This window comes from Onychostruthus taczanowskii, unplaced genomic scaffold (genome assembly GCF_017590055.1).
Source record: "Onychostruthus taczanowskii isolate IOZ18803 unplaced genomic scaffold, ASM1759005v1 scaffold24, whole genome shotgun sequence".
NCBI classification, from domain to species: domain Eukaryota; kingdom Metazoa; phylum Chordata; class Aves; order Passeriformes; family Passeridae; genus Onychostruthus; species Onychostruthus taczanowskii.
Window position 1 is genome coordinate 9,055,575 of NW_024499684.1, and position 24,854 is coordinate 9,080,428.

The 24,854-nt window shown below is 43.9% G+C and overlaps 1 protein-coding gene across 3 annotated transcripts in view; it reads right to left on the bottom strand.

Annotated features, from left to right (window-relative positions):
• The window catches only part of DIS3L2 (DIS3 like 3'-5' exoribonuclease 2), a 180,860-nt gene that overhangs the window by 88,283 nt on the left and 67,723 nt on the right, over nt 1–24,854 (bottom strand). For all 3 annotated transcript variants that reach the window (XM_041405987.1, XM_041405988.1, XM_041405989.1), the window contains exons 8-10: nt 22,883–22,989; nt 21,449–21,696; nt 14,639–14,812 (exon numbers count right to left, since the gene is read on the bottom strand). In XM_041405987.1, coding sequence (XP_041261921.1) covers nt 14,639–14,812; nt 21,449–21,696; nt 22,883–22,989 — 529 coding nt within the window. The remainder of the gene's footprint in view (nt 1–14,638; nt 14,813–21,448; nt 21,697–22,882; nt 22,990–24,854) is intronic.

Below are 24,854 nucleotides of genomic sequence, written 5' to 3' on the forward strand. Positions count from 1 at the left end.
TATGTCCTGTAGCAGTGGGTGTCAGGAACACTGGGAACACACCAAGTAGGACTACAGATATGGTCTATGGCCATACAGATGGGACAAATAAAGCATCTGACTCGGGAACCATCACGTTTAACAGAGCAGAGCCTGGCACCAGTGAGACACAAAACCTGAAGCCTTCAACACATAAAACTTCCTAAACTCCTGCTCCAGGACCTCCCTTCACCCCAGGCTGTCCTACAGCAACTTCTTCCCCAGACCTCTGGACTACAGCAGAGTTCTCCCAAGCACTGTGAGGAATGTGAGACCAGAGCTGAAGAGCAATGAGGTCAGTACAGTAATGGGTTTGCTGGCTTATTTTGCTTTTGTCTTAACTTCTAGAGTAAGTTCAGCCCCTCCCTAGTTAAAAGATCCCCAAGCACAATGGTATAGGCTGAGGCTGCCATGGAAGAGATCAGACCACTGCTTTTCTGCTTTTCTTCTTGCCACAAAAAGACTCATATCATGATGGAAACTCCCTTCTAGAGATGTGTAATGCAAACACACATACAATTTTTCTTACAGCATAACCACTGGTATTACTCCTGGGGTAGGAGAGGTGGGAGGAGAAAATTACAGCAAATTCTTAAAGCAGCAAGTGTACATGAAATTAGAAAGTCTTTCTGGATGAGTGCTATCTCACTGAGAGAAGTGTCCCCAGCTTTGCAGCCCCACCACTTCCATACTGAAATGCTCTGGGAGGTATTTGCTGGTGTCAGACAGCTGGCAGCATTTATTTATGTAATTCCACCAGGCACACTAAATAGAGATTTTCAAAGACATAAAAATCAGTAAAGCACTTCACTGCCTTCTGAGACTTTGAAAATCTTTTGGAATATGCTGGCTTTCAGACTGGATAGCAAAGCTGCCTTAATCCCCAGATGCACATTAGTTTCTGATCCTTTGCATGCATCTAAACAAATTAAGAGACTGTGACACTGAAAGATATAAAATCTTTCAACTACACCAGGACTTTGATCTGTTGGTGCCAGCACTAAAAATCAACTAATTTTTAAAGGTTTGCCAACAACCTTAATTCCATAACTATCTGTTTCTTAAAATTCCATGCCAGGATGGAATTTCAGGATACCACCAGTCCAAGGCACCATGCAACTCTCTTTAGGGAGCTGTGCATATGCAGATAGACACTCCAAAACTACAAACAGTATGGGAACACACACATGTGCCAGCCTCCATGTATCTACACCAGGTCCCATTAATGCACAGGGTATAAAGTGCCCTCCCCAGCCACATCCAGTAAATCTTTAAGTTATTTCACTTAAAAGAGTCAACTGAATTGACACAAATGGCTTGCTTCATCTTGCAAGTGAGCGAGGAAAAAGACCTGCTTCAAAGAGAATGTAGGTTCCTGTGTCAGGGGAATTCAGAGCTTATCCCAGATGTTCAGGGCCTGCTACCACAAGCATCTGCCACCCATTGTGAACTGTAGCTCCAGGCAGTGTAAAAATTAGCAGATTGGTTTCAACAAAGTGCATATTTGCAGCCTCCCTAAATAGAAGTGAGCAGGAAAACAGGGGTGCCAAATATTTTGCCACATTTATACAATGGTAGCAAGTAATGGGCTGTTTTGCTGAGATGTATTTGGCCAGACAAGTCTACTGCAGAGGCCAGTGGTGGTCCCAGTTCAGAGAGTCCAAACCTGTAAGTCTGGTGGGGCAGTCCCAGCCTCCCTTTGTGCTCAGCCTGCTGCCCTTGGGGACATGCTGGCTGGCTCTGAGGTGTCCCTCAGCACAGGAATGGCCAGCACAGGCACAGCTCACAGCTGTCTGAGATCCATAAACTCAGGTACAAAGTTGTAGTGAGGCCCAAATTCTGATTTAGCATTTCTCACCAGCTCAGATATGTTTAACCACCAGGCTCAGAATCTGTTTCTCCTTTAGAATTATTCAAAGGACCCAGACTTGTAGCTTGTCACAGGCCATTTATTCTGGGCACAGAGTGCAAGGTGAGGTAAGAAAGTCACTGAGCAAGTAAAACAGGGCATGATACTCCTTGGCATAAGGATACTTCAGAACTGTTGCAGAGCCAGTGGCCAGGTAGTCAGTGGGACAAGAGAAGCCAACCTCAAAGCAGAGCTCCAAGTCCACAGCAGTAAAATAATCCTGGCACACAGGCCTACACCTAGATGAAATTTTCTGAGTGAATTCAACTCACCAGTAACATTATTAAGTGTGATTAATTATATTTCTGGTTTTTAGTTTTTATTACTGAAGTAAGTTTCAGATGGCCATAGGAACAAGGGCTGGCACGTGGGATCCCTGGAATGATGGGATGCAGTTCTGAGCCTGAGGGCAGCGCACACTGCACACGTGCTCCTTCACGTTCTTAGCTATCTCCTCCTGCTCTTCCTCCAGGCTCAGTGGTATCACTTTTATCTCCAGGATGCCACAGAGAGCTCTCATCTTGGAGAATCAGGCAATGCAGTGGAAGCAAGGGTAGGAAAGACTGGGTGTGGGCAGCACAGCCTGCCTGCTGCTCTGCAAATTGTCCTCTGCCTTGGCCCCTGCAGCAGCCACCCCTGCACACACCTCCAGGAGGACCCTGGAGGCAGCTGAGAAAACCACCTGGGTGAAGAAACAACACTGCTCTCAGCTATGTGGCAAGTATGCCCTGTGAAGGGGAAGGGCCTGACCAAATTGCTGCCTGGACCATGCTGTCAGGCTGTGCAACACCCCAAAGGCTGCGGCTTCTGACTGTAACCAGTATCACGACCAGCCTGCAGCGAGTTGTTTCATCAAACCACAAGGGACAGAATGTTTCATGCACCTGCTGAGGAACATGTTACTTAAATCCACAGCTACAGGCACACACATTTGCACTGACTGACTACAGGTATCTACAAACTGCCACTGTCTCCAGCTTCTGGAGGGCCACCAAGGTGACCTTGTGGGTTAAGAAGTTTGATCATCCCCCTCTCTCCCTTCTTTCAGGGCCTCAAAGGAAGCATCTCTCATTGTCATCACACCTAATAAAAACCTGGTTTATTAATTTCAAATTGTTAAAACATACTTGTAAAAGTAATGAGATGATCTAAGTCCACTTGTTCTAACATACACACAATTTGGTTACAAGAAAATGGTTTAAGAGGTAGAAACACACAGAGTTAAGAGATTTTCTGGTCCTCATGCTGGAAAAGACTGGAGATATATATGTGCCTTTAAGAATCCCTCAGCACTGGTCAAAAAAAATTACAGTGTGGAAACTTCCACTTTTTACAGGACCATCAAGTAAAACAGATGTGTAATGCAGGCTTGCAGAGGTGAACTTGCTCTGGCATGGAGTTTCTGCCAATGGAAGAACAAAACCTTTCCTCCTTTCTTGTTTCAGAGGTTTCAAGTACCAGAGCAAGGCAATGCCTGCAAGACCTTGGGAGCATCAGGGGAACTACTCACAACTGACCACGGTGGACCTGCAAACAAGAGTCAGGAAAGCAGGAGCCACCCAGACTGGCCAGACCCTGCCAGCCCCCAGCAGCACTGGCCAAGCCACCTCTAGCCCCATGGCAGTGACAAGTGCCCTGCTGAAGCTGGCTCTGTCTGGCATCTTGCAAATCAACCACCTGGGGAAAAAGAATTACAGAATAGAGCACTTAGTTTATTACACAGTAATGACAGTGTCAACCTATACAGGCTGGTATATCAATCCTAATTTAAGGAAAGCTAATTAAGTGCAGTGCTCTTTGAGCAGCTTCAGGAAGACTAATTAAAGCAGACAAGCATGTCTGCAGAGCAGTTTGTCTTTTTACCTTTAACAGGACCTAAAATAAATGGCTGGTGCAGCAGTAGAGGTAAGATAAGTAGTCTGTTGGTGAGCTGGAATTACCGTCATGGTAATTAAAATGTTCACAGATCACAGGACTGCAACAGCAGTTTGTTTTACTTTGTGCAAATACATACATCTATGTATACATCTATGCTAAGGTATTCACAAGAATCAGCAGAGAAAACACTGCACAGTTGGTGCCTCAAAGATTGGTACAATATATTCATTTTTGCCAGTTAAACTGTTCAGAATTAAACATACCACTTAGTTTAACCATAAAATATGAACACCTACGACATCAGGAGATTACAAATTCCAGTGGTCAGGGTTCACTCTTTGCTCAAGAGAGAGGCTACCTGCATCAGGATGAAGCATTGCAATGGTAAGCCACGGGCTCAGGCTGTATTAGAGGCAAGGTTTCTGGCATGACCACCCAGCTGGGCAAAGCTTGGGTGTTAACGGTGCAATTTTCCTGCTGCTTGGAGTAAAGTGCCAGTTTTGTGCACAGCAGACAAAGCAGTACCCTACAGATGCTCCTGTATAACTCAATGATCTTCCCAAGCAGCAGCACACAGATGAGTCAACTCACCAGTGGAGACACCGAGCCCAGATTTTCACCACTAATAAATGCCAACAACATGAAATACCAGTCCAGAGAACTGCATGTACCCACTAGAGCTTCAGAAAACCCTTCATGAAGCAAGACATTGTCCTTACCAGCTGGAGTAACCTTTCATGGCAGGCAGAGGACTTAAGAAGCAAAGTATGACCCAGCTATTCAGGAACCAGGCAAAGCAGAGGATGGAGGAATTTCCCCCCAGGCAACACAAGCACAAGTCAGCTGGCAGCCAAACCATGTCCATGCTCCTGTGTGATGCAGATCAGCACTCCTCCTGGTCCTGGCAGCAGCCACCACCATCTCAAGTCACTCAGGCTGAAGCCCCAGCTTTAACATTTGTCTGAACTTGGAGTGCTCAGGAATGAGGCTGTGGGCAGAGTTTAGACTGCCAAGTCTCATGAGAGAAAAAGAGAGAGATTCTTTGCAAGAAAATCAAAGCACCTAAGGAAGGCGCTGAGCAGGGTCTTACTGGAAGTCTTCCAACAGGAAACCCAGACACAAGGGATGGAATACAAGGAAATGGAAGGGAAGTGAATGAACTGGAACAGAATAGAACTGTTTCAGTTGGAAGGGACCAACAACAATCATCTGGTCCCACTGCCTGACCAATTTAGGGCTGACCAAACCAAAGCACGTTGTAGTTAAGGGCTTTGTCCAGATGCCTTTTAAACACTGACAGGGTTGGGACATTGACCACCTCTCTAGGAGATCTGTTACAGTGTTTGACCACCTTCTTGGTAAAGAAAGGCTTCATAATATCCAGTGTAAACTTCCCCAGTGCAGCTTTGAACCAGAGGTTCTGTCACCAGGGAAAAGAGACCTCTACACTTCCCTGTTAGGAAGCTGATAGAAACAGGCACCTGAACTTAATTACCTTATTTAACCCCCACCATTCTGACTCCCCTCCCAAGGGCAACTTTCAGATCCAAGCAGTCTCCTGTGATGTTCACCAGACATTTACAAAGACCAACACATCCAAAACAACTACAAAAGAGAACAAAGAACACACAGAAGCCTGAAGGTGGCTGAAACCTGCTGTCTGTGAACTCCAGCCTTCAAGACCCAACCAGCTCATTGACACCCTGCCGCACCCCAGGCTCAGTTGTCATGGCCCACAGTCCCTCTAGTCATCCAAAGGCCCCTGAAGCACCAAGCTGAATCTTTTGCAGAAACATCAGCCCATTTCCAAAGTCCAGGCTGCTTCAGCTGGAGGTGAGACAGGAATGACCAGCGTTTATTAAAGTTTCAGCAGCACGAGCCTTCTTTAAACTTGAGTATGTCAGTGCTAAGACACTTACAGTACAACTGACTGCATGTCTAGACACTTGCAGTGCATTTACATTCTTCTAGGGACTCCTTAGATTGTCCTGTTCTCTCCACTTTGTGAATACACACAATAGCCTGGTGGGAGCGAAAGCTCAGCCTCCTGATTTACCCTTATTAACTCCAGCTCAAAGCTGGCATTTCAAAATTAAGCATAGCAAAGGCACTTTTAGAATCTTAAAGCTCTTCAGGTCATTTCTAAGACCCTGCTGAGCACCATCTTGCAAAAGCTACGCAGACGCCATTTCTCAGAGCTGGAAACAGTTGTTTTAATTTGAGAACAGGCATCCTAGAGCTGTCAACTCACTCCAGTGAATGCCACTAACATTTTTTCACACAACAATCCCATTGTTATGGCAACGACAGAAATCAATCTCGTTCTTCAATCACAAGTAAACCCAGCTCAAGCACAGTGTCAATGCAGGTTTGTTAGAAAGTGCCAATAAGCAAAGGATCAATCTGCTAATATTCATCACTCAAATCAGGACAGAGTACCCTTTCTCCAAGAGACATTTCAGAGACCAATCAGTGCCTGAGCACTTGAGACTTCAACATCTCACTTCTAAAGACATTTATTACTTGTAGTGTCTACCACATTTGTCACACTTGATGCTGGCAGATTTTAGTTAAAACCCGAGTGGCTGCTTCCAAGACAGCCTCTTAAAAGGAATATATTTTAAAAATATGCCTGCAAGAGAAGTACCCTGACAAATCTCTGATGGCACTCTGAATGCCCTGTAACAGACTGACACATCACAAAACTCTTTTGGCATGGTGCATAAATTTAAAAATGAACTATAATTATAAAATAATTGGAAGCAAAAACTAATCCCTCCAAACACTGAGTGTTATAAACCCCCAAAAAATCCAGCAGAGCACAAAATGCATTGAAAGCCCAACTTCAAACCAGCACTACTCTTTTTAATTTCTCTGTGTTTATGTTTTAGCTAATGTCCTGTCCTGGTTCAGAAAACAGACCTCAGTCCAAGAGAGCAGCTGACAATGACTCCTGGTGTATTACACATCTACAACAATAAACTTTTACATTTTCACCAGGGACTGTTCACTGGATTGCTGAACCAGAACCAATTATTCCTTCTATTTATCCTTCTCTTCTTTCCTACATAATTTATGGCCTCCAAGTAAGAGGGAAGACAGCAAAAAAAGCACTGCAGTCTTATACCTATATAGCTTGAAAAGCCAAAATATATTTATAAACAAGATCAGAGTCTCTGGGAGGCCAAGTACCAGCAGTATTTCCTACAAGTCATGCTGTAATTGTGCCACAAATATAATGAGTTCTCTGCACCACCGCTATCCCACGCAAGAAAGCAAAGTGTAATTGAAAATGCACTTGCATTATATAAACTATTTTAATCACAGATGCACAGGGTGAGAAATGGAAGAGACATTAGGTCATCCAGCCCCCATAGGTCACAGCCAGGCTGCTCATGACAATACATTTGCAAGGACTTTCTCCTGTATGGTATCAAGCATCTTTAGTGATGGAGTTTTCAGCCCTTTCTTTAGCAGTCTACACTACAGTCTATTTTGGGTTGCACAGGAAAGGCTTCCTCTTTGTTTTACCTTACTTGTCCTTATAACACCCCTTTCTATCCTCCCACCATCGTAAATGATTCTCATTTTTTCATTTCAGTCCACATATTTTTAACTATCAACTACTATATCTTTCACAAACTTCTAGTTTCAGTGTTGGCAGATACACATTGAACAGTTAATCCTTCCTTGTAAATCAATCTCTTATCTCCTAGAATATTTTTGCTAGTCTTTTCCAGACTGTCCCACTTCTAATCCATGCTGTGATATCTCCAGGACAGCTCTGCCTCATACACTTGCATTTGGGCCATCTATATTACGATTTATGGGTTGGTTGGTTTTTTTATGGAGTGATCTGAGAATAACCTGGTAACAAAAATCCAATCACCCAAAAAGTGAGACAGATGGACAGGTTAAAGCATGTTTCAGATCACACCATCAGAGTGGAACACAAGGAAAATACTGTTCCTTGTAATGACCAGCCCGTCCTAGTGATCAGCTCTAAAATACCACTGCAGGGATACACTACCTCACCAGCTGGAGTAGTTCTGGGTTTCTTCAGCTGCAGCACCAGAGACAGATACCTGGGTTGACCCCTGGACTTGGACACTTCATCTCTTGCCCACCCTGTGTTATCTGACACATACAGGGAGAGCAGGGCACCAGCAAAGCACTGTGATATCAAGTAAAGAGGCAGTATTTGGCACACCTGAACTGCACCACTAAACATATATAAACATATATAAAACATATATAAGAGGCTATGGCACTTTCCTCTGCTCATCAAAACCCTACTTTGTGATCCAGTGGAATCCAATAAGAAACAGAGACACTTATTAAAGATTTTATCCTCATCCCCTTTTGTTATTCCCTCCACTTCTCCACATAAAATAAATATCCAGGCAAGAACAAGACTGTATGTATAACAATCTAGGTGCAAAAGTTATTACTGTTTTTCAACTAAACAAATTTCTAATGAAGCAAGGTTAGGTGTGATGGCCTACAAGCAAAAAACCTATCCAACCACAGATCACCAATTCTGCTGGAAGCTGCACTTCCAATGATCACATGCACCTTCCTATAAGGAAAAAGATAAAGTTGCCCTGTGTCTCTCTACACCAGGCACTGGTAACAGCATCTGAGAGCACAGACCATGCATCATTTTGTTCAAAACAGGGCCACCATAATTGCTGCAGCTATACAGTAGTAGAAAACATTATGAAAACAGAGAGGAGGACCAAAAGAAGCAACCAGAAGCAAGGAGCTGAATCACATCACTGGCAACAGCACCTTGAGCATATTTACTCCAGAGCTTTACTTACTCAGCTAATGGCAGAGAAAGGAGCTAACATGAGCTCTCCTCATCAGTCCAAGAATGGTACAGTCCCCCAGACTGCCTGGAAAGCAGAAGTAGCCAGAGCAGGTACAGTCACTATCACCAGGTTCTGGAATCAATCATGTTACAGAGGAACTAGATCTGATATGCTTAGACATCACTGAGTAATCCTTTGTATGTCACCTGTGTATCTAATCCGATATATCTCTTATGGAGAACATTTAATCAGTCACAGAAGAGCTCAGTGAGAGCAGAGATCATAATCTGGCCCTTTTTGTCTCTCCACTCCAAGATAACAGTCAGTTCTGAAGCAATGTTGCTTATACATTTGCTAAACAAGTCATTTCTCAGTTTCCATCAGAAACCAGAGCATATTTACATATCCTATTATAGCTGAGTAAGACTTGCTCTACTTAACACTAGCTTTTTGTAGTGGAAAATCTCCAGGAAACAAGCTGTTTAACGACGTTTTATCTGCCCTGCACTCATTCCTAACTAAAGTTGTCCACCTGCCTTGGAAAGACATCTGTTTCAGAGGCTGACTGCTTTCCTCCAACACCCCTTGCACAGCTCAAGGCTGCCATTTTTACCATCACCTCTAATTTTATCAGCCAATAATCTCCTTGGGCATCTACAGCAAAGACCATGCTGTCAAACCCTTACTATACACAGGGCTAATCCCCGTTACCAGCTGTAACACTCCTTGAGAAAGAAATAAATGCAAAGTAGAGCTGCAGTGCAGGTACCAGGAGTGCTGCAGAGCCTCCCTCCACAGTGGGCAGAGCACCTCTGCTCTTCTTCCCTTATCAGCCAAAGGAAGGATGCCACGTTTCTGAAGGGGCAGCCAAAATTACAAATTTGGCTTTCAATAACTTGGATCCATTGCAATTGAGGTCCTGTGCTGAAATAGCAAGATGCAAATTTTAACTGAAAGCTTCATTGCATTCATTTGCCTGCAAGGGCAAAGTTCAGTAACTCTGCCCTGCAAGGGAAGCAAGTGAGCACTAATTGTCTCCTGCCAATGCAGTGGATCCTTGCTGGCCCCCTCTGCTGCCCTTTCAGCCTTGTGGGAGGAACAGCCCTTCAGAGGAACCTCAGCAGAGAAAGGGTCTGATGGGAATCTCATGAAGCTCAAAGGGAAAAACAGTCCTACACACAGAGAGGAATAGCCCCACGCACCAGCACAGACTGGGGAAGAACCAGCTGGAAAGCAGCTTGGCAGAAAAGGATGTCCTGATGGACAAGTTAAACATGAACCAACAACATGTCACTGCAGCAAAGGCGGACAAGAGCCTCCTGGGCTGCACTGGGAGAAGTGCTGCCAAAAGGCCAAAGGATGCATTCCTTCAATCCTTCCCCTCTGCTTGGCACCTGTGAGATCACAACTGGAGTGCTGTGTCCAGTTCTGGGCTCCCCAGTACCAGGGAGATGTCACCAAAGAGCTGTAAGTTTGCTGAAGTGCCTTGACGATGTTTAAGGAATCAGAGCGTCCAACCTACAAGGAGAGGCTGAGAGAGCTGGGACTGTTCAGCTTTCAGAAGAGAAGGCTCAGGCAGGGAAATCTTTTCAATGTGAAAATACACCTGATATAGGGAGTAAAGAAGACAGCAAGACAATTTCCAGTGGTATCCAACAGGACAAGACACAATGAGCACAAAACACAGGAAAATCTACGTGAAGGAAAAAACGCATGTTTTTCTGAACCCCAGAACATGTTCCTCAGAGGGGTTGTGGAATCTTCATCTTTGGAGCTATCCAAACCCCAAATGGGCACAGCCCTGAGCAGCCTGCTCCAGCTAACCCTGCTTTGAACAATGGGGTAGGTGTAGATGATCTCTAGATCTGCCTTCTGAGCTGAACAATCTGGTCATTCTTCAGAGTTTAGCCCTGCTCAGCTGAAGTCAGTTTCTGCTCCTTAAAACACATCCATCTTGCAGATATTTCAGCATTCCCTGCCACAACACCCTTTCTCTGCTCAGTATTTTTAGCTCATTGTTTTGTATTTTGCCAGCTGAGAAACTGCAGTTTGTAATTTTACCTTCAGCTTCATATTTCTTCTTAAAAGTGAATACAATGTCCTGTTTATAATAATAAAATCACTAGTTGGCAGGATGACATCAAATGGAAAAAGAGAAAGCAACTGGAAAATTTAGAGCAAGCAATTTTGAGTGCCAAGTTTCACATTTGTAATAGTCCAGCGGAGGTCAACAGGCTCACTTATTATTAGGCAAATGGTAAAGAAATAGATATCCTCTAGTTCTTCCATGTTAGACTATATAAACCATCTCTACTTGAACAGGTTCTAACGCTTTCCAAAAAAGTGATGTTATACATTTTCCACAGTAACACCAACAATGGGAGACAAGCAAAAGGCAGAACTGCTTTACAAAGAACAGCCTTTTTTCTCTCTCCAATATTTAGGTTTTTGTTTCCCACTATGATTGGACTTTCCTGGCTTTACTTTCTTGTCCCAGTTAAGCAGTAAAGGAAACAAAAAGATATGAATGAAATTAGAAACATTTGGAATGAGTCTTAGAAATAGCTTTTGGGTTTCTTAGATTCCTGGCTAGACCTCTTCAAATGGCCTCCTCCTCCCTCTGCCCCCAGCTCCTGCACCCAGCTCTGAAATTTGTATTTCCTTCTTTGCCCTCACCCCTCTTTTCTTCAGGGGCCACATTTTGTCCCAAAGCAAACATGGAAATGAAAATTACATGTTGTACCACTGGAAAAGAGCAGAAAGTGGTTGAAACTTTGCACCCATCAACATTTGTCTCTATGACATTAATCTTCCCATGTTTCCCTAAAAGCAGAAACCAAACACTTCTCAAACTTCTAATGAAACAAATACCAATTCCAGTCAACCTGAATAATAAAATGAGCACTCCAGTCCTATCTGTATTATCACATTTAAAGTCTCTGGAAGAGAAGTTTCCTCAACCACACATTCTGATACTTCATGAACCTTCATGCTCTCTCTAAAATTCAACTGCAGGATGCAATGCCAACACCTAATACTTGCCCAGTGCTTTTTATTACAAGTTTTGGGTGCTCTTTAGAAACAAGTAAGCTGGGAATGCCTGTGAAATACTTGTCTAATTTTACAAATAAACCCATGCAGGTGAGAAACAGATGTCCATGGCAAAACTGTGTAAAAGTGGCAGAGCAGAGTGTTAAGCCAGCTAAATCATGTCTAAGCCATCCACAAGGTTTGGATCTTTTCTGCCTTAAGTAATATTGAAATATTATGTAAACCTTTCTTTGTGAGCTATTACTGGAGAAGTGAGGGAAAAAAAGATCTCTTGGAAGCAATTCTACACAGGCTGTGTAGGTGAGATCACACTTGCTGTCCAAACAGAATATGCATGGCAAGAACAGGCTTCCTGTAAAACTGAAAGACTTGCAGGAAGATTAAGGAACATATTTACAAGATGGAATGGACAAAATGTCTTTCCCTCTTGCCCAGCCTCAGCAGCTTGGTGAAACACATTGTCTCACTTTCATCTATAAGCACACTCACAAACACCTCTGGTGCAGAGCTGCTCTCTGCATGCTCCGAACTCTGATTCCCAGACCACACCTCGGACACTGGTCAGCAGAACACACAAACTGCCTTCTGAGGAGGAAAGGGTCATTTCCCAAGACAAAAGAAAACAAGGAAAAGCTATCTCAGGAAGAGGAAACACACAAAAATACAAGACATTTTTTGGGTCTCAGTTCCAAATCCAACTTTTATACATGACGCTAGAAAATTTACAGTCCTGTATTACAGAACTGCAGAGGATTTACTAGAGGTGAAAGTACTTTTAGCTAAACTCTAACATGTGTTTACTCTAGTCAAGCCAGCAATATGTAAACTGAATTAGGATGAGGTATTTACAAGTGTTAACATGGCTGTTTTAGGAGAAAAGATGAGTTTTTATTTCACTGCAATTAATTTATATCATACTCTCAGACTACTGTACAGTAATCTGGGAAGCCTGACAGATTACCATGAACAAAGTACAGCAAAGATGGGCCCTCACAGAGGCAGGTGTGTGAGATCCCCTGGGAAGCAAGGCAAAACTCAGATGTGCACCAGAACAGACACCCAAGTTCAGGTGTGTTCCTCTGGGTGCCATCCTGGCCTGTGTGCACTGGCCTTTTGTAGGACAGTGCAGACCACAGCACACTCACTGCTGACAATATGAAAGCTGATATCTAATAACAAGTTAAGGCCAAGCTACCTTGGGACTTGTCAAAAATAAGTCTCAAGGTCTTCTGGTCTCACCCATCAGAGCTGAGGTACCAGCCAGGTCCCCAACTACCTGACACCACCTCCCTAGAATTCATACAGCATTTACTAATAAAATTAATTTTCTTTCTGGGTAAACAAACCCCTTTCTGTGAGGAAATAACAAGGAAGACTCACCTGTATTTTATTTTCCATAACTAGAAATCTCATGTTATTTCCATACGTGTTTAGACCACAGACTGGTTAGTCAGCAGTGTGGCAGTTGACATTAAAAGGATTAGCAAATTAAGCTCAAATAATTGTCTTAAAAATTTTGACTGTTAAATGTTTATATTTGAGAGGATCAAAAGGAAATCTACTTTGTAGTGTGCACAGTGGTCAGGAAGGGGCAGAGAGGGATTTAAATGGCTTAACCGCAAAACTGTTATCACCTTGATAAGTCCCAGTGTAATAATTCAGCACTAAAAGCAAGAAATGCACTTGGTATTTGTTTCCAAAACTGACTGTCTGTCTGGAGACAAGTCAAGCTCTTTATTTGCTTAAAAGAACTCGGTCAGAAGAAACAGAGAAGGCTACTGAACTGTAGTCAAGAATATAAAAATAAGTGCTTTCAAGTGACATCTGAGCAGCAGCATTCAGTATCTACTTTTTTTTTAATGCTACCTGAAGCTTGCAATCTGAATCTGGTATGTGAGTGTTAGCATTAGTCAATCAGGAGTGTGATTCTCTGCTGAATTATTCCACTGTATGGCAGTGGAAATCCAGAAAGCTGAAACAGTAAGGAGGCTGCAGAGCAGAATTAGGTCCAAAATAACACCTGGAGTACAGGTACAGATACAAATACATTTTCAGCCTTGAAACAAAAATGGTTGCAGTCAGCTTATCTGCTCAAACTGCTAATGTCCATACCAGTAACAAGTCAAGATAAGTGAAGAGGAAGAGGAGCTTACTGCATATATACAGGTGTTTGTACCAGTGCAGTGTCCAGAGGAATCAGCCTCCTAGGGCTGCTTCACCTCAGCATTACACAAGACAGCAATGAGTCTGCCAACTGAGTCAGGATGCTCCAGCACAAGCAAGGCTGGAAGCAGAACAAATCCTGTCTTGTTAATAATGTATTTATTGCTTGCCTGAATCATCTTTTATTGCAAAGTGAGGTTCTAAACAATCATTTTTCTTTGGTCTTTAAATAGTTTTTAGTAAGGATTGTCTCTAAAATCTGACACTTAAAAGTGTAGCAAATCCACTAGTTTTGGGTAGTCCAGCAATGTCAATGTCTGCCACTCAACAGGCTCTGAAGTTCTTGAAAGCTGGTTGGGAGCACCACTGGCATGCAGGGATGGCTGATGTGAGGTAGGTGAACAGTCTTTATCTGTCTTAAGTCTCAGAGTAACAATGTCCCAGATCACTGATCTGCCAGGCATTCAGAAAATCTCTGCTATAAAATTACCACTAAAATGCATAATACATTCCAGACACGGTCATAAAGCTTTCAGATTAGGTGCCGAACACCAAATTTTCAATTTTCAATAGTTCTTTTGAGGAAAAGCATCTCTGTCTCACAAAATGCTTCTCCAAGTAACTGATCTTCTGGGTTTGTCAGTACTTTCAAAAGTAGTTTCTTTGTATGCTTTCTAGCACGGGTAAGGTATAACATGATACATGTTATAAAGTTGGTGCCTTTACAAAACGTGATGGAAACAAAACAAAATAGCACAACCCTGCACCAACCTAAGGAGTGTCGGACCATGCTTTTTGTTGTTACCTTAAATCTCTTCTTTTGGCCAGCTCTGCTGGTGAGATAACCCAGGGCAGGTTCTGGGGAAGACATTCCAAGACTTCAGGGGAAAAGTCAGAGAAATCCACACCGTACTCCGTCAGGATCCCTTCTGATTCTGGCTCGATCTCTCCAGCCTGTCCAAGACTTTTGCACAACTGCCTGCAGAAAGAAAGGGATGCTTTTTTAAAGTGTATAATTACTACTGTCATGTTGCTCCTGTCCCCAGAGAGAGGCTGCTGAGCCCTCAAATACAGCCTTTCACCCATTCACTTCTCCTTGAGTTTTGGCAGAGGACTCAGCAGGAATTCAAACCATAAAAAAGACACTTGTGTCTGCTGGAGATGCAAAACACTCACCAGGCACTACCCTGGGCTGTTTTTGCGTATCTCACTTGAAGTAGATGTTTTAAATTATTAGGGTTTTGCAAAGGTAAGAAAGTTTCCAATTTTAGAGAAAAATACATCCAACAGGGATAAGAAAAGCACAGCTGTCCACACAGGCAGTTCTAGACTTACACCTTGCTGCCTTGAGACCCTCCCTCCTCTCCTCACCACCGAAAAAGGTGACTAACCTCTCCTACCAAAAATGAAGAACAGATTCACACCAAATACCAGAAAGTTCCACAGGGAGCTCAGTGCACAGCTCTCCATCCCAAAGGATACACATCTCTGCCTGGGCAAACCCATGCTGTGTGAAGACAGAGGTGTGAAGAACCCACACTGCCTCCCACAGAGGCACACAACACACCCACAGATCATCTTTCCAACCATTTTCCAGGCTCCTTCCAGGACCTCAGCATTCCCAGTCACTTGTTCCTCCTCTCAAGGCTAAGCAGAAGCCTCTGAACCCAGAGCTAACTGGAGAGGGGCCAACAATCTAGAAACAAGTCCCAGACAGGGGAAATTGTCCCCACCCCTGCTAACAGTGCTTGATGAAGTACTCTGCACACATGTGGATGAGGTTGCTGCTCTATTGTGCTTAGAGAAAGTTTCCATCTGCTCCAGTGCAAACCCAGCATGGATGTGTCCAACAGCTCTGGTGTCAAACAAGGCTCAGCTCTGGACACTGTGCAAAGCAGGACTCCAAAGGAGTGAGACATCTGTTCCCCCTCCAGCTGATTACAAATATCCCGTGAGAACCCATGTCACATGGTGGCTCCCCCTGTCCCCTTTCTCACCTTTAGAGTGCTCTACAGTACACAGAGTTAAATTACTTTTTATTTTTTTAATATACTGCCATTAGGCCAATGCACATTACAGTTAATAGAGATAATGTTCCTGACCCAAGAAGATTACAACTGAAATTAAGGTGGATCCATCAAAATATGACACAAAAGAGAGGGGTAATAACACAGCACAAAAACTGCCACTCTAATAAGTGTTTTTCCACTGCATAAAATACACAATCATTACATTGATCCTTCTGCTTTAATTCCAATGAGTGAGAACAGACACTAATTACTTTCCTAAATTGGGGCCAAAACAGTGCACTTGTTATTTGGACAAGCAAGATGGTCTCAAAGCTTCAAAGGTGCCATAAACCCACAGAACAAACCCCAAACTCTCAGCACAAGCGAGCCCATCTTCTTTATGGGAGCAAAACTCTTTCTTCACAACGGGAAGGGCTGTGTAATAAACCTGTCACATTGTGTAATATGCTGGAAAGGATTGTTCGCTTCATGGTGTGGTAAATTGTAGAGTTCACATCGTCTAGCTTTAAAATAAAAATGAAAACAAGGATAAAAGATATTTCCCTTTATTGTTTCAATTTTATGTACAAACTGTATGGCAGAAATACGTGCACATTTGGCATCATGGCTGAATTCTCTGTTCCTGCAGCTGGGTCCCAGTCTAATCCTTATTTTAATGTAAATAAATGAGGCATCAGTTTTATCTCCCTCTCTCTCAGCAGTAACAATAAAACAGAGAAATCACCACTTCATTTCCAACGTCTGGTGCAGAGCTGGGACTGAGCAAGGATAAGCCTGTGGGTCTACAGACCCACCAGCACTGCCAAGGATGGGAAAAACAAAACAGGAAAAGAGAGGACACATTGCCCTACCCAGCAGAAATGTCAAGAACCTGACTCTTAGATGTCCCTTCTCCTGACAGGGCAGATCTGGGAAGTGCACCGGGAGGGTGGCTGGACATCTACAGGACAAGCCATGGAAAGCACCTCTGAATGCCAGAGTGCTTTCCAGCTCACTCTTGAAACCCATGTTCCCCTTGATCCGTTTACTGAAATTAGATTACGAACCATAAGGGGTTTACCCAGGGGTTTGATATAGGACTAATATTTTTTTAATAGTAATTAACATTTGATTTACAGTGTTCCAGGGAACATTTCCCAAGTACCTTGAAATAAAAAGTGTATAACTGACTTTAATTGGGGCCATGTTACAGTCACACAGGCATGATGACTTGCATCAGAGCAAAATCTGACAGGACAGCATGTGATCAAAGGTAATGCATATAGGATCACCAATGGCCCTGGAGTAACAGCCAGGCTGCAAAATCATTCCTGGGGCTCCACGGCCACCAAGGGTAGCAAGAATAGTTCAAGAGGCTTATAAACAACCAGGGGCAGCGGGCCCAGCAGTACTCAGACGTGCACTCCCAGGGAGTCACGGCGTCTGTGACACCCTGGGCTTGCGTGCATCTCTTTTTTTTTTTAAATGTCAAAAGGTAAAAAAGAGTTACAATGGTTACAGACGTAAACATTTCTTTTCTGTGACGCTGATGAGGGAGCATTACCGTGAATTCCTTGAATACCCTTGGATTGATGTCAGACATGGTGGTAGTGTGCACTGAGTGGAGCATGCCATGGTTGGGACAGAACAGGCTATTTCTCTAAATCAGCCATAGCTGCAAGATTGCTGAACTCACCAGAATCTAACCTGCCATGGATGTGCACCTGGGGCAGAGCCACCCTCAAGCTGCCATCCTCTCTCTCATGGTGACACTCATCATTCAGCCACCCATCTCTAGGAGAGATTTGACATCTCTCCACTCCAACTCCACTGAGCTGAAACTGGCCTGTGTGTTCAAAGGTTACATGATAAGAACTCTCCAAAAAGACACAGCAGGATTACATAAGGCTTGTTTCCGTTGAAAAGCCAGGCAGGCTCCCACATTGGAGTGAATAACTTCCATTGGGAACGTAACACCTTTGGTCAGTTTCTCCTGGAGCAGATTTATCCAGTCATCCTACATGGAGGGTTTCTTTCAGCAGCAGCAGAACATTCCACATATAAGCCACCAGTCCCTAAGAAGACTTGTACAGAAGAGGTGACAGCAAAGAAGCCCCACTGGGTGCTCCCACTGTCCAGGGCCTGGAGCTCAGGCAGAGCTGCACAGGCTTGAGGAAGCCTCAGGTGCCAGTGGAGACACGAGAGGGCTGCAGGGCTGAGCATCAGAGGGACAGAGAGCTGTGCCATGGAACTGCAGTGCTCGAGAGCACAGCCCAGCCCTGCTCCCCATCACGGAGCTGCCTTCCTTCAGCTGCCAGACCACATCCCAGCAGAGCCAGGAGCAGCGTGGTGCTCCCACCATGGATGGGGCTGCCCCACAAGGGGATTGTTGTGCCAAGGGAACACAGCTTTACTGAGGGACGCTCCCATCTGCAAGAAGGTGGGTTTTTTTCAACAGAACTACACTGCTGAGAGGATTGGACCTTCCCTTGAGCCTTACACTGAACTACCCAAGGTATCTACCAAGGTTATTTCCCCTCACACAAAGTACACTTTTAAATTAAAAAAAAAAAACAACAGAATAAAATGACAGAGATGAAAAGAATTCCAGCCACTCAAGTGGCTTTGGAAACAGCAGCAAGTGAAATAACACCCTGCAACATTTCATTTTATTGCAAAAGCTGGAACAAATCATGTCACCTTGACAGACCAATATCTAAGACCCCGAGCTAGAATGGTCACAAGCCCAATGTGACACAGAGGGAGCTGGTGATTCCATGCTTTTCTATTAGTTGTTTTTTTCATATAGTCTCATCCATCATCACATGTGGGGACAAAAAAATTCCACCTTAACCATCTGCAAAAGTGCAGAGACATCTGGACTAATACTCCAAACAACCCTGGGCTCCAACACTGAAAATAGTCCCCAGTAAATAATGGTACATGGCAAAACTTGCAATATTGCTCTGGAAAAGGAGAATGTTTTGCAGCTAATTTGCTTTACCTGTTACCTGAAGCAGGTACCATTATATAGCATTTCACTGCCAAGGTAAAATCACTTCACATGCAGGAGGAGCAGAGCAGCTCAACTCAGGGCACAGCCAGCATGACCTGGAGCCACGAGTTCCTCCTCACTCCTTCCCAGCACAGTCGGGGTGACAGGGTGGCCTTCGGAGGGGACAGTGTCACGCTGGTGACCACCAGGTGGCAATAATGACACAGAAACGCACCCCCCTCCCCAGGGGACCTCCAGGGACTCTCAGATTGCCCCTGCGCAGGTGACCACCCTGGGTGGCCAATGCCACCATCAAACTCTTGGCAGGGGCATGTCACTTCTCCACCCACACATGGTCACTGTAAAGACCAATCTGTGTCACTAACTGTGCTTGGGAACCTGGCACTGAAATTCCCAATGGAAAAGGAAAGCTGAGGAAGGTGCATGACCACTCTGGGAGAGTTCAGCTGCAGGATGGAGAGTACCTAGAAACACCCAAGGCATCCAGAGGACACGACTGCCAGCCCTGGAGGGAGTTTCCCTTGTCACACTTCCAGCAGACAGTGCAGGGCGATGACCAACACGCTCTCTGTCCAGACACCTTCAAAACCATGGTGGTGCTGCCAAAGGCATAGCAGGAACTTTGTGGGCAGAAGTAAGAGGTGCACAAAAAAGTTCACAAAACAAAGCATGTAAACAGCTGCAGATCACCTGCTTTTCTCTCCTTCAGGGGGGCCATGACCAGCAACACAACTCATTATAAACAAGACAACAATGGCTTATAAATGAGCTTATAAACGAGCCCAAAAGTAAACAGAATCCTTTGGGACCTTCAAGAGGTTTCCTTGTCTTTCAGTATTTAAACAAGCATTATTTATGGCTGAAAACAAAAGGGGTCACCCAAGGTTTTATGCTCCCATCTCCACAAGACTCTTACTGAAGAGCAACCAATTCCTAGAGGAAACTACTATGTATGAACATAATCATGGACATTTTCTTTCCTCACAACACCCTTTACATCTTGGAAACTATCAAACCAGACAGATGAGAATATCCAATACTGTCAGAAGTACAGACTAAAGACACACACATTAGCCAATAAAAAATATATTATCCAAACTCCTAATTTCCCCTGTTTCTGCTGAAAAGGGGGTTTGTTCATGACCAGAAGCCAAGCAGTACAATCACCCTCCAGACTTTTCTCAGTTGGAGTCAAAGAAGACAAATCAAATCTCTGCCAGTAAGAAACTTATTCTCAGTGAAGTTCACAGTGCAGCCAGACCCAAGTTAAGTGGGACTCAAAGGGAGGCCACTGCAGTTCATGCACTGCAGTTTATCTAGGAAATACTGAGTGACTTCATGGCTCACGTGGCTCTCAAGGAGCACACATGAAACTTGCTATTATTGGGCACACAAATCACCTACAACTGATAAACTCTGTGAAAGGGGGACTTGAGCATAGTTGACTTTTAGTTCTAGGGCTGATAGATCTGTGCCATCACACTTATTCTTAAAAAACATTTTCTCTAAGTTTTAAGCTTTACCAGCAATTTGAGCTGAGGACTCCCAAACCTGCAGTGCTGATACTGTACATCAGCTGTGCTACCCCATCAGAACTGCTTTGCAAGGGGAAGAGAAAACTGGATTTTATGAACAACTCCCACTACTGCACATGCTCGAGATTACATCCAGATGCACCTGTAAAATCTGACCACAGCATGGCCACAGAGTTATCTACTCTGTATTACCAACTAAACCAGGACTACTAAGTATTCCCAAAATAACTGAATAGATTGACCAACATCCTCCATTTCTTACTGAGACCACTCAATAGAAACAAGCGTGGCCACTCCAGGTGGGAGTTTGGCACCGCACAGCGGTTCCAAAGAAAAAAGTGAAAATGCTGAAAACCACTGTCTTCTTCATGGAGAGGCAAAATAAACTTGCAATCTGGATCCAGCCCAGCATAGGCCATTTGTGTAGCACTGGCTTAAAATTTCCTTCTTCACAGCACTGCCAGCAATTTGAACTCTGGACAGTGATGACTTTACAGTGCCTGATGAAATACATAGAGTGCAACACCCTTCTCTCACATGCTTCAGGAGGGAATGAATCTTCTCCTGATTTCTACTATTCCTGCTTGAACCAATGCAACTTTAAAACCACAAAAATCTGTGACTTCTTTCTAATTGTTACCAGCAAAGGCGTAAAAACTAAAGATGAGCCTCACAGCCACTGATCTTCCCCTGGCAGAAGGGAAATGTCTGCACACTGTGTACTACTCTTCCACACAGGGAGGAAAGACAGGAAGGCTGCCAGCAGCCCATGGTGCTTGTGCTGGTCAGGCTGAGCACGTGTGTTCCCCCTAGACCATGCACTCATCAATGCTGTGATGCACCAGCACTGAAGCAAGCACTCGAAGAACTTAACATTTATGAGATTAACTAGTGATGAGCTATCCTTCATCCCAACATAATTTATCCACCACAGGGACACAAGACAAGCAGCTTGTTAACAGATTTCTGCTTTGACTGTTTGTAACAAATTAGGTGAAAACAAAAATTCCAACTAGAAATGTCAGTCATCTCTACTTTTGATGGCAGCCACATACCCTGATGCAAAGTTGCTGTCTTCTTTCCAGTCCACGATGCGACAGATGAAGAGCATCTGTGAATAGGCCTCGGGCTTGGTCACAAAGTCTGGAGGGCAATCAGCCAAGGGCACATAGACCCTGGGCACCCTGTGGTCCACAGGTGAGAACATGGCACACCTCTTGAAGAGTTCACTGTTCCTGTCGGCCAGAAGTTTGATGAAACCTGTAGCTGCTCGAGAATGCTTCTTTTCCAAAATATACACCACCTGGGAGAGGCAACAGTTCCTACAATTAATACCTTCAGAGAAACTTACTTTATTTAGCAGAATAAGGATACCCAAAGGCTCAGAAGAGTATCTGAAAAAGTCACAAGGTCTATATCTTGTTTTCCCTGTATGTGTGTGTGCATTTTTTAACTGAGTACCTATTTACAATGTATTTTCATTGCCATCTTGCTCATGGCTATAGAAGAGCTAAGTGCTTTCCAAGTGCTAGTTCTCTACAGCAATTTTCTTGATTACAGAACAAAACCAGACAAGAAGCAGATGCTTCCAAATGCAGGGAATTAGCCACAAAATACAAGCAACTCCTGTAAAATCTTTCATTTGTATTCTCGGCCTGTGATTTCAACAGTCAGCACAGAACAGGCCAGTCCAAAAACGGTGCCGCTGGCAGATCCAATGCTAACCACAGGAAAGGATGTGCTGTTGGGAATTTGGCAGTTCTCTCCTTCTCTCTGTGCTTTCTGAAGTTAGGGGTTATTTTACCTTTACACAAGATGGCTTTGAAAAGAATAATAAATTACAATATCACTAAATAATTGTTCCAGAGAGGTGTTCATCCAGGCTATATTTTTGTAGACCATAATAAATCACTGGATAACAGAAACATTATAGCCAGTTTCCTAAGCTTATACAGAAGAGTCCTTCCAGAAGGTTTCAGGAGCTGCACCTCTGCACAATTCTGAGTGCTGGAATTGCCACACTGGATGAGACCAGAGCAGCCCAGCCAACAAGAGGACCAGAATCAGAGGCTGCGAGGGAAAGCACAAGACGTGGAAGAGACCTGACCCAGTCTGACCCAGCAGCCCTTTTGTGCTCTCTTAACATTCAGAGATTGACTCAAATCTTGAATCAACAGTACTAGCAGCCTTTCCAAAGTCTGTAAGAATTAATTCTGACAACTTTGGATATCCTGATACTCATATTAGTATCCAATCTTTTTCCTGAATCTTGCTAAGTAATTTTGCATGACAAACAAAGGGAATTTAACCTAGGAAAATTGGTAAAAATAACAAGTCACTTGATTTTTATCAGATCAGACAATTACTCTCTCTGAAATGGAGAATGAGACTCAAAGATCAACAGACAGAGGCTACAGGGAGGCCAGGGCCAGTCTCCTTCAGCCTTTGGGAGCACACACGTGCTTACTTGTCACTCTCCATGGATTTACCTTGGCTGTCCTTTGAAGAAACTCATCTGGGAGGAGCCTGGGATCACTGACCTTGGGTCCATCATCTTGCTTTGGTCTGTGCACACCAGTGACCCCAGCAGCCTTCCCTGCATCAAACACACAGGACAGTTACTGTAGCACATTTCCATGACAAATTTGTCTCGGGCCTTTGCTCTAAAGCACAATACAATATGCACGTGGTAGACTTATTCAAAAGGAAAAGGATCTCTCAGATGTTAGAATTGCCAAGCATGAAGTAATAATTATTTCTCTGGATTACAACAGACAGCAGATACATGTTCACTTACCATGCAGATGTGCTGAAAAACAACAAAAATCAAAATAAGTCCCAACTCTGTAAGTAGGACTATAACTGTCACAACAGACAAAGTGGTAGAAAACAAGTTTATTAAATACTAAGGGCTAAGAATTTTGTGGCATTTCTTAGTTGGAGTCATTAACATTACATAAGCAGTCCTTTCCTACATACATTCATTAGATATTTAATTTCAATTTCCTTTAAAAACATTATGCAGGGTTATAAAGTGTGTGTTTATCTTTGAAACTGAAATCATATCTACTAAGATGACCCTCTTCAGCTGTGGATCACGTTTATGAAAAGCCTTACAGAAGTAATCACTACATATGACCAAGAGGTTCCTTCCTCCGAGATCTCTGGACCAGATGCTGACAATATTAAAATCGAAAATTTCGAAATTTTCAAATATTCAGGTATGTGAGTTTGGGAGCATCTGCTACAGATGGCTGGCATTTAATGTTTACAAACATCCAAAGTGATCTTTGCTGTGGAGAAGGCTGGGACTGGGCTGGTCTTGAGCTGCATCCCTGCTGAGAGCCTCTGGTTACTGCTCTGCCAGAATTTTTGGGATGGAAGCATCCATGTGCTCTTGTCTGGAGGGCTCAAGGGAAATGGCTGACTTTTTCATTTGTATGGTAATCACATCCATCTTGAGCACATGTGCTAAAATCAGGCCTAGAGTGTTCAAAAGAAATCTTGCTTTCCTAAAGAGAGACCGTGGCACTGACTGCAAGTTTCAAGGGACGTAGCTGTCATTGCTTCCCTTAGAAGACACGAGATAAAGCACCATTTTGCTGAAGTCTGTGCTGCAGGAGGCCAACAGCAGTCACCCATGTGAGAAAGGCTGCAGAAGCTGTGCGGTGACACGCAGAGCCTGGTCCCCAGCTGAGGCCTGCCTGTCCCACAGAGCCCCAGCACGGCGGCTGGTGGCATGACGGACCGAGGGGCGGCTGCAGCGGAGCAGCGCCGGTGGCGGGGCTGGTGCTCAGGAAGGTGGCAGTGGGACAGCAGCTTCCCCAAGGGCTTGGCTGTGCCCCACCATCACCAGGGCACGTTCACAGATGGCTGTGTCCCCACGGAGGGACACTGCACTGCCTCCAGGCAGTGTCACCCCAGCAGTCGCTTGACAATGATGGCTTTGCTCTAATGACAAACTGATTCTCATATGCTGCTAATTATCCTCAGCCTTGCCTTCTGATATGCTCTTCCCTCCCCAGAGATCTTTTTCTAAGTGACTTTACATTTATTTTATCTTCATTGACTTGCTAGTAATGCTGAGAGGAGAATGAATGCTAGTAATGCTGAGAGGCATTCAGGGGTTTAAATAAAAAACTACTTTTCTTACAAAAGCCCCAATAATAGAAGCAGCAAAACCATTTCTGATTTACTTCTACTGAAATGAACTCAGACTTGCCAAAACCAGCATTACTACAGGATAAAACCACCCAGAGCTTCATGGTGACAAACAAGGTAGGGAAAAAAAATTGCTTGTAAAATTGTAAGCAGTTAAAAAGTGGGGAATACCAAGGTTACCTGATTTGCTTAGCTCCTCAAAGGTTTCTGCCAGCTAAAGGTCATACCAGGCAATAATTCAGCAAAGAATGAAAGCCAGGAGCCATTTTGTTTTCTTATAAGTTTTCAAGCAATCAGTTT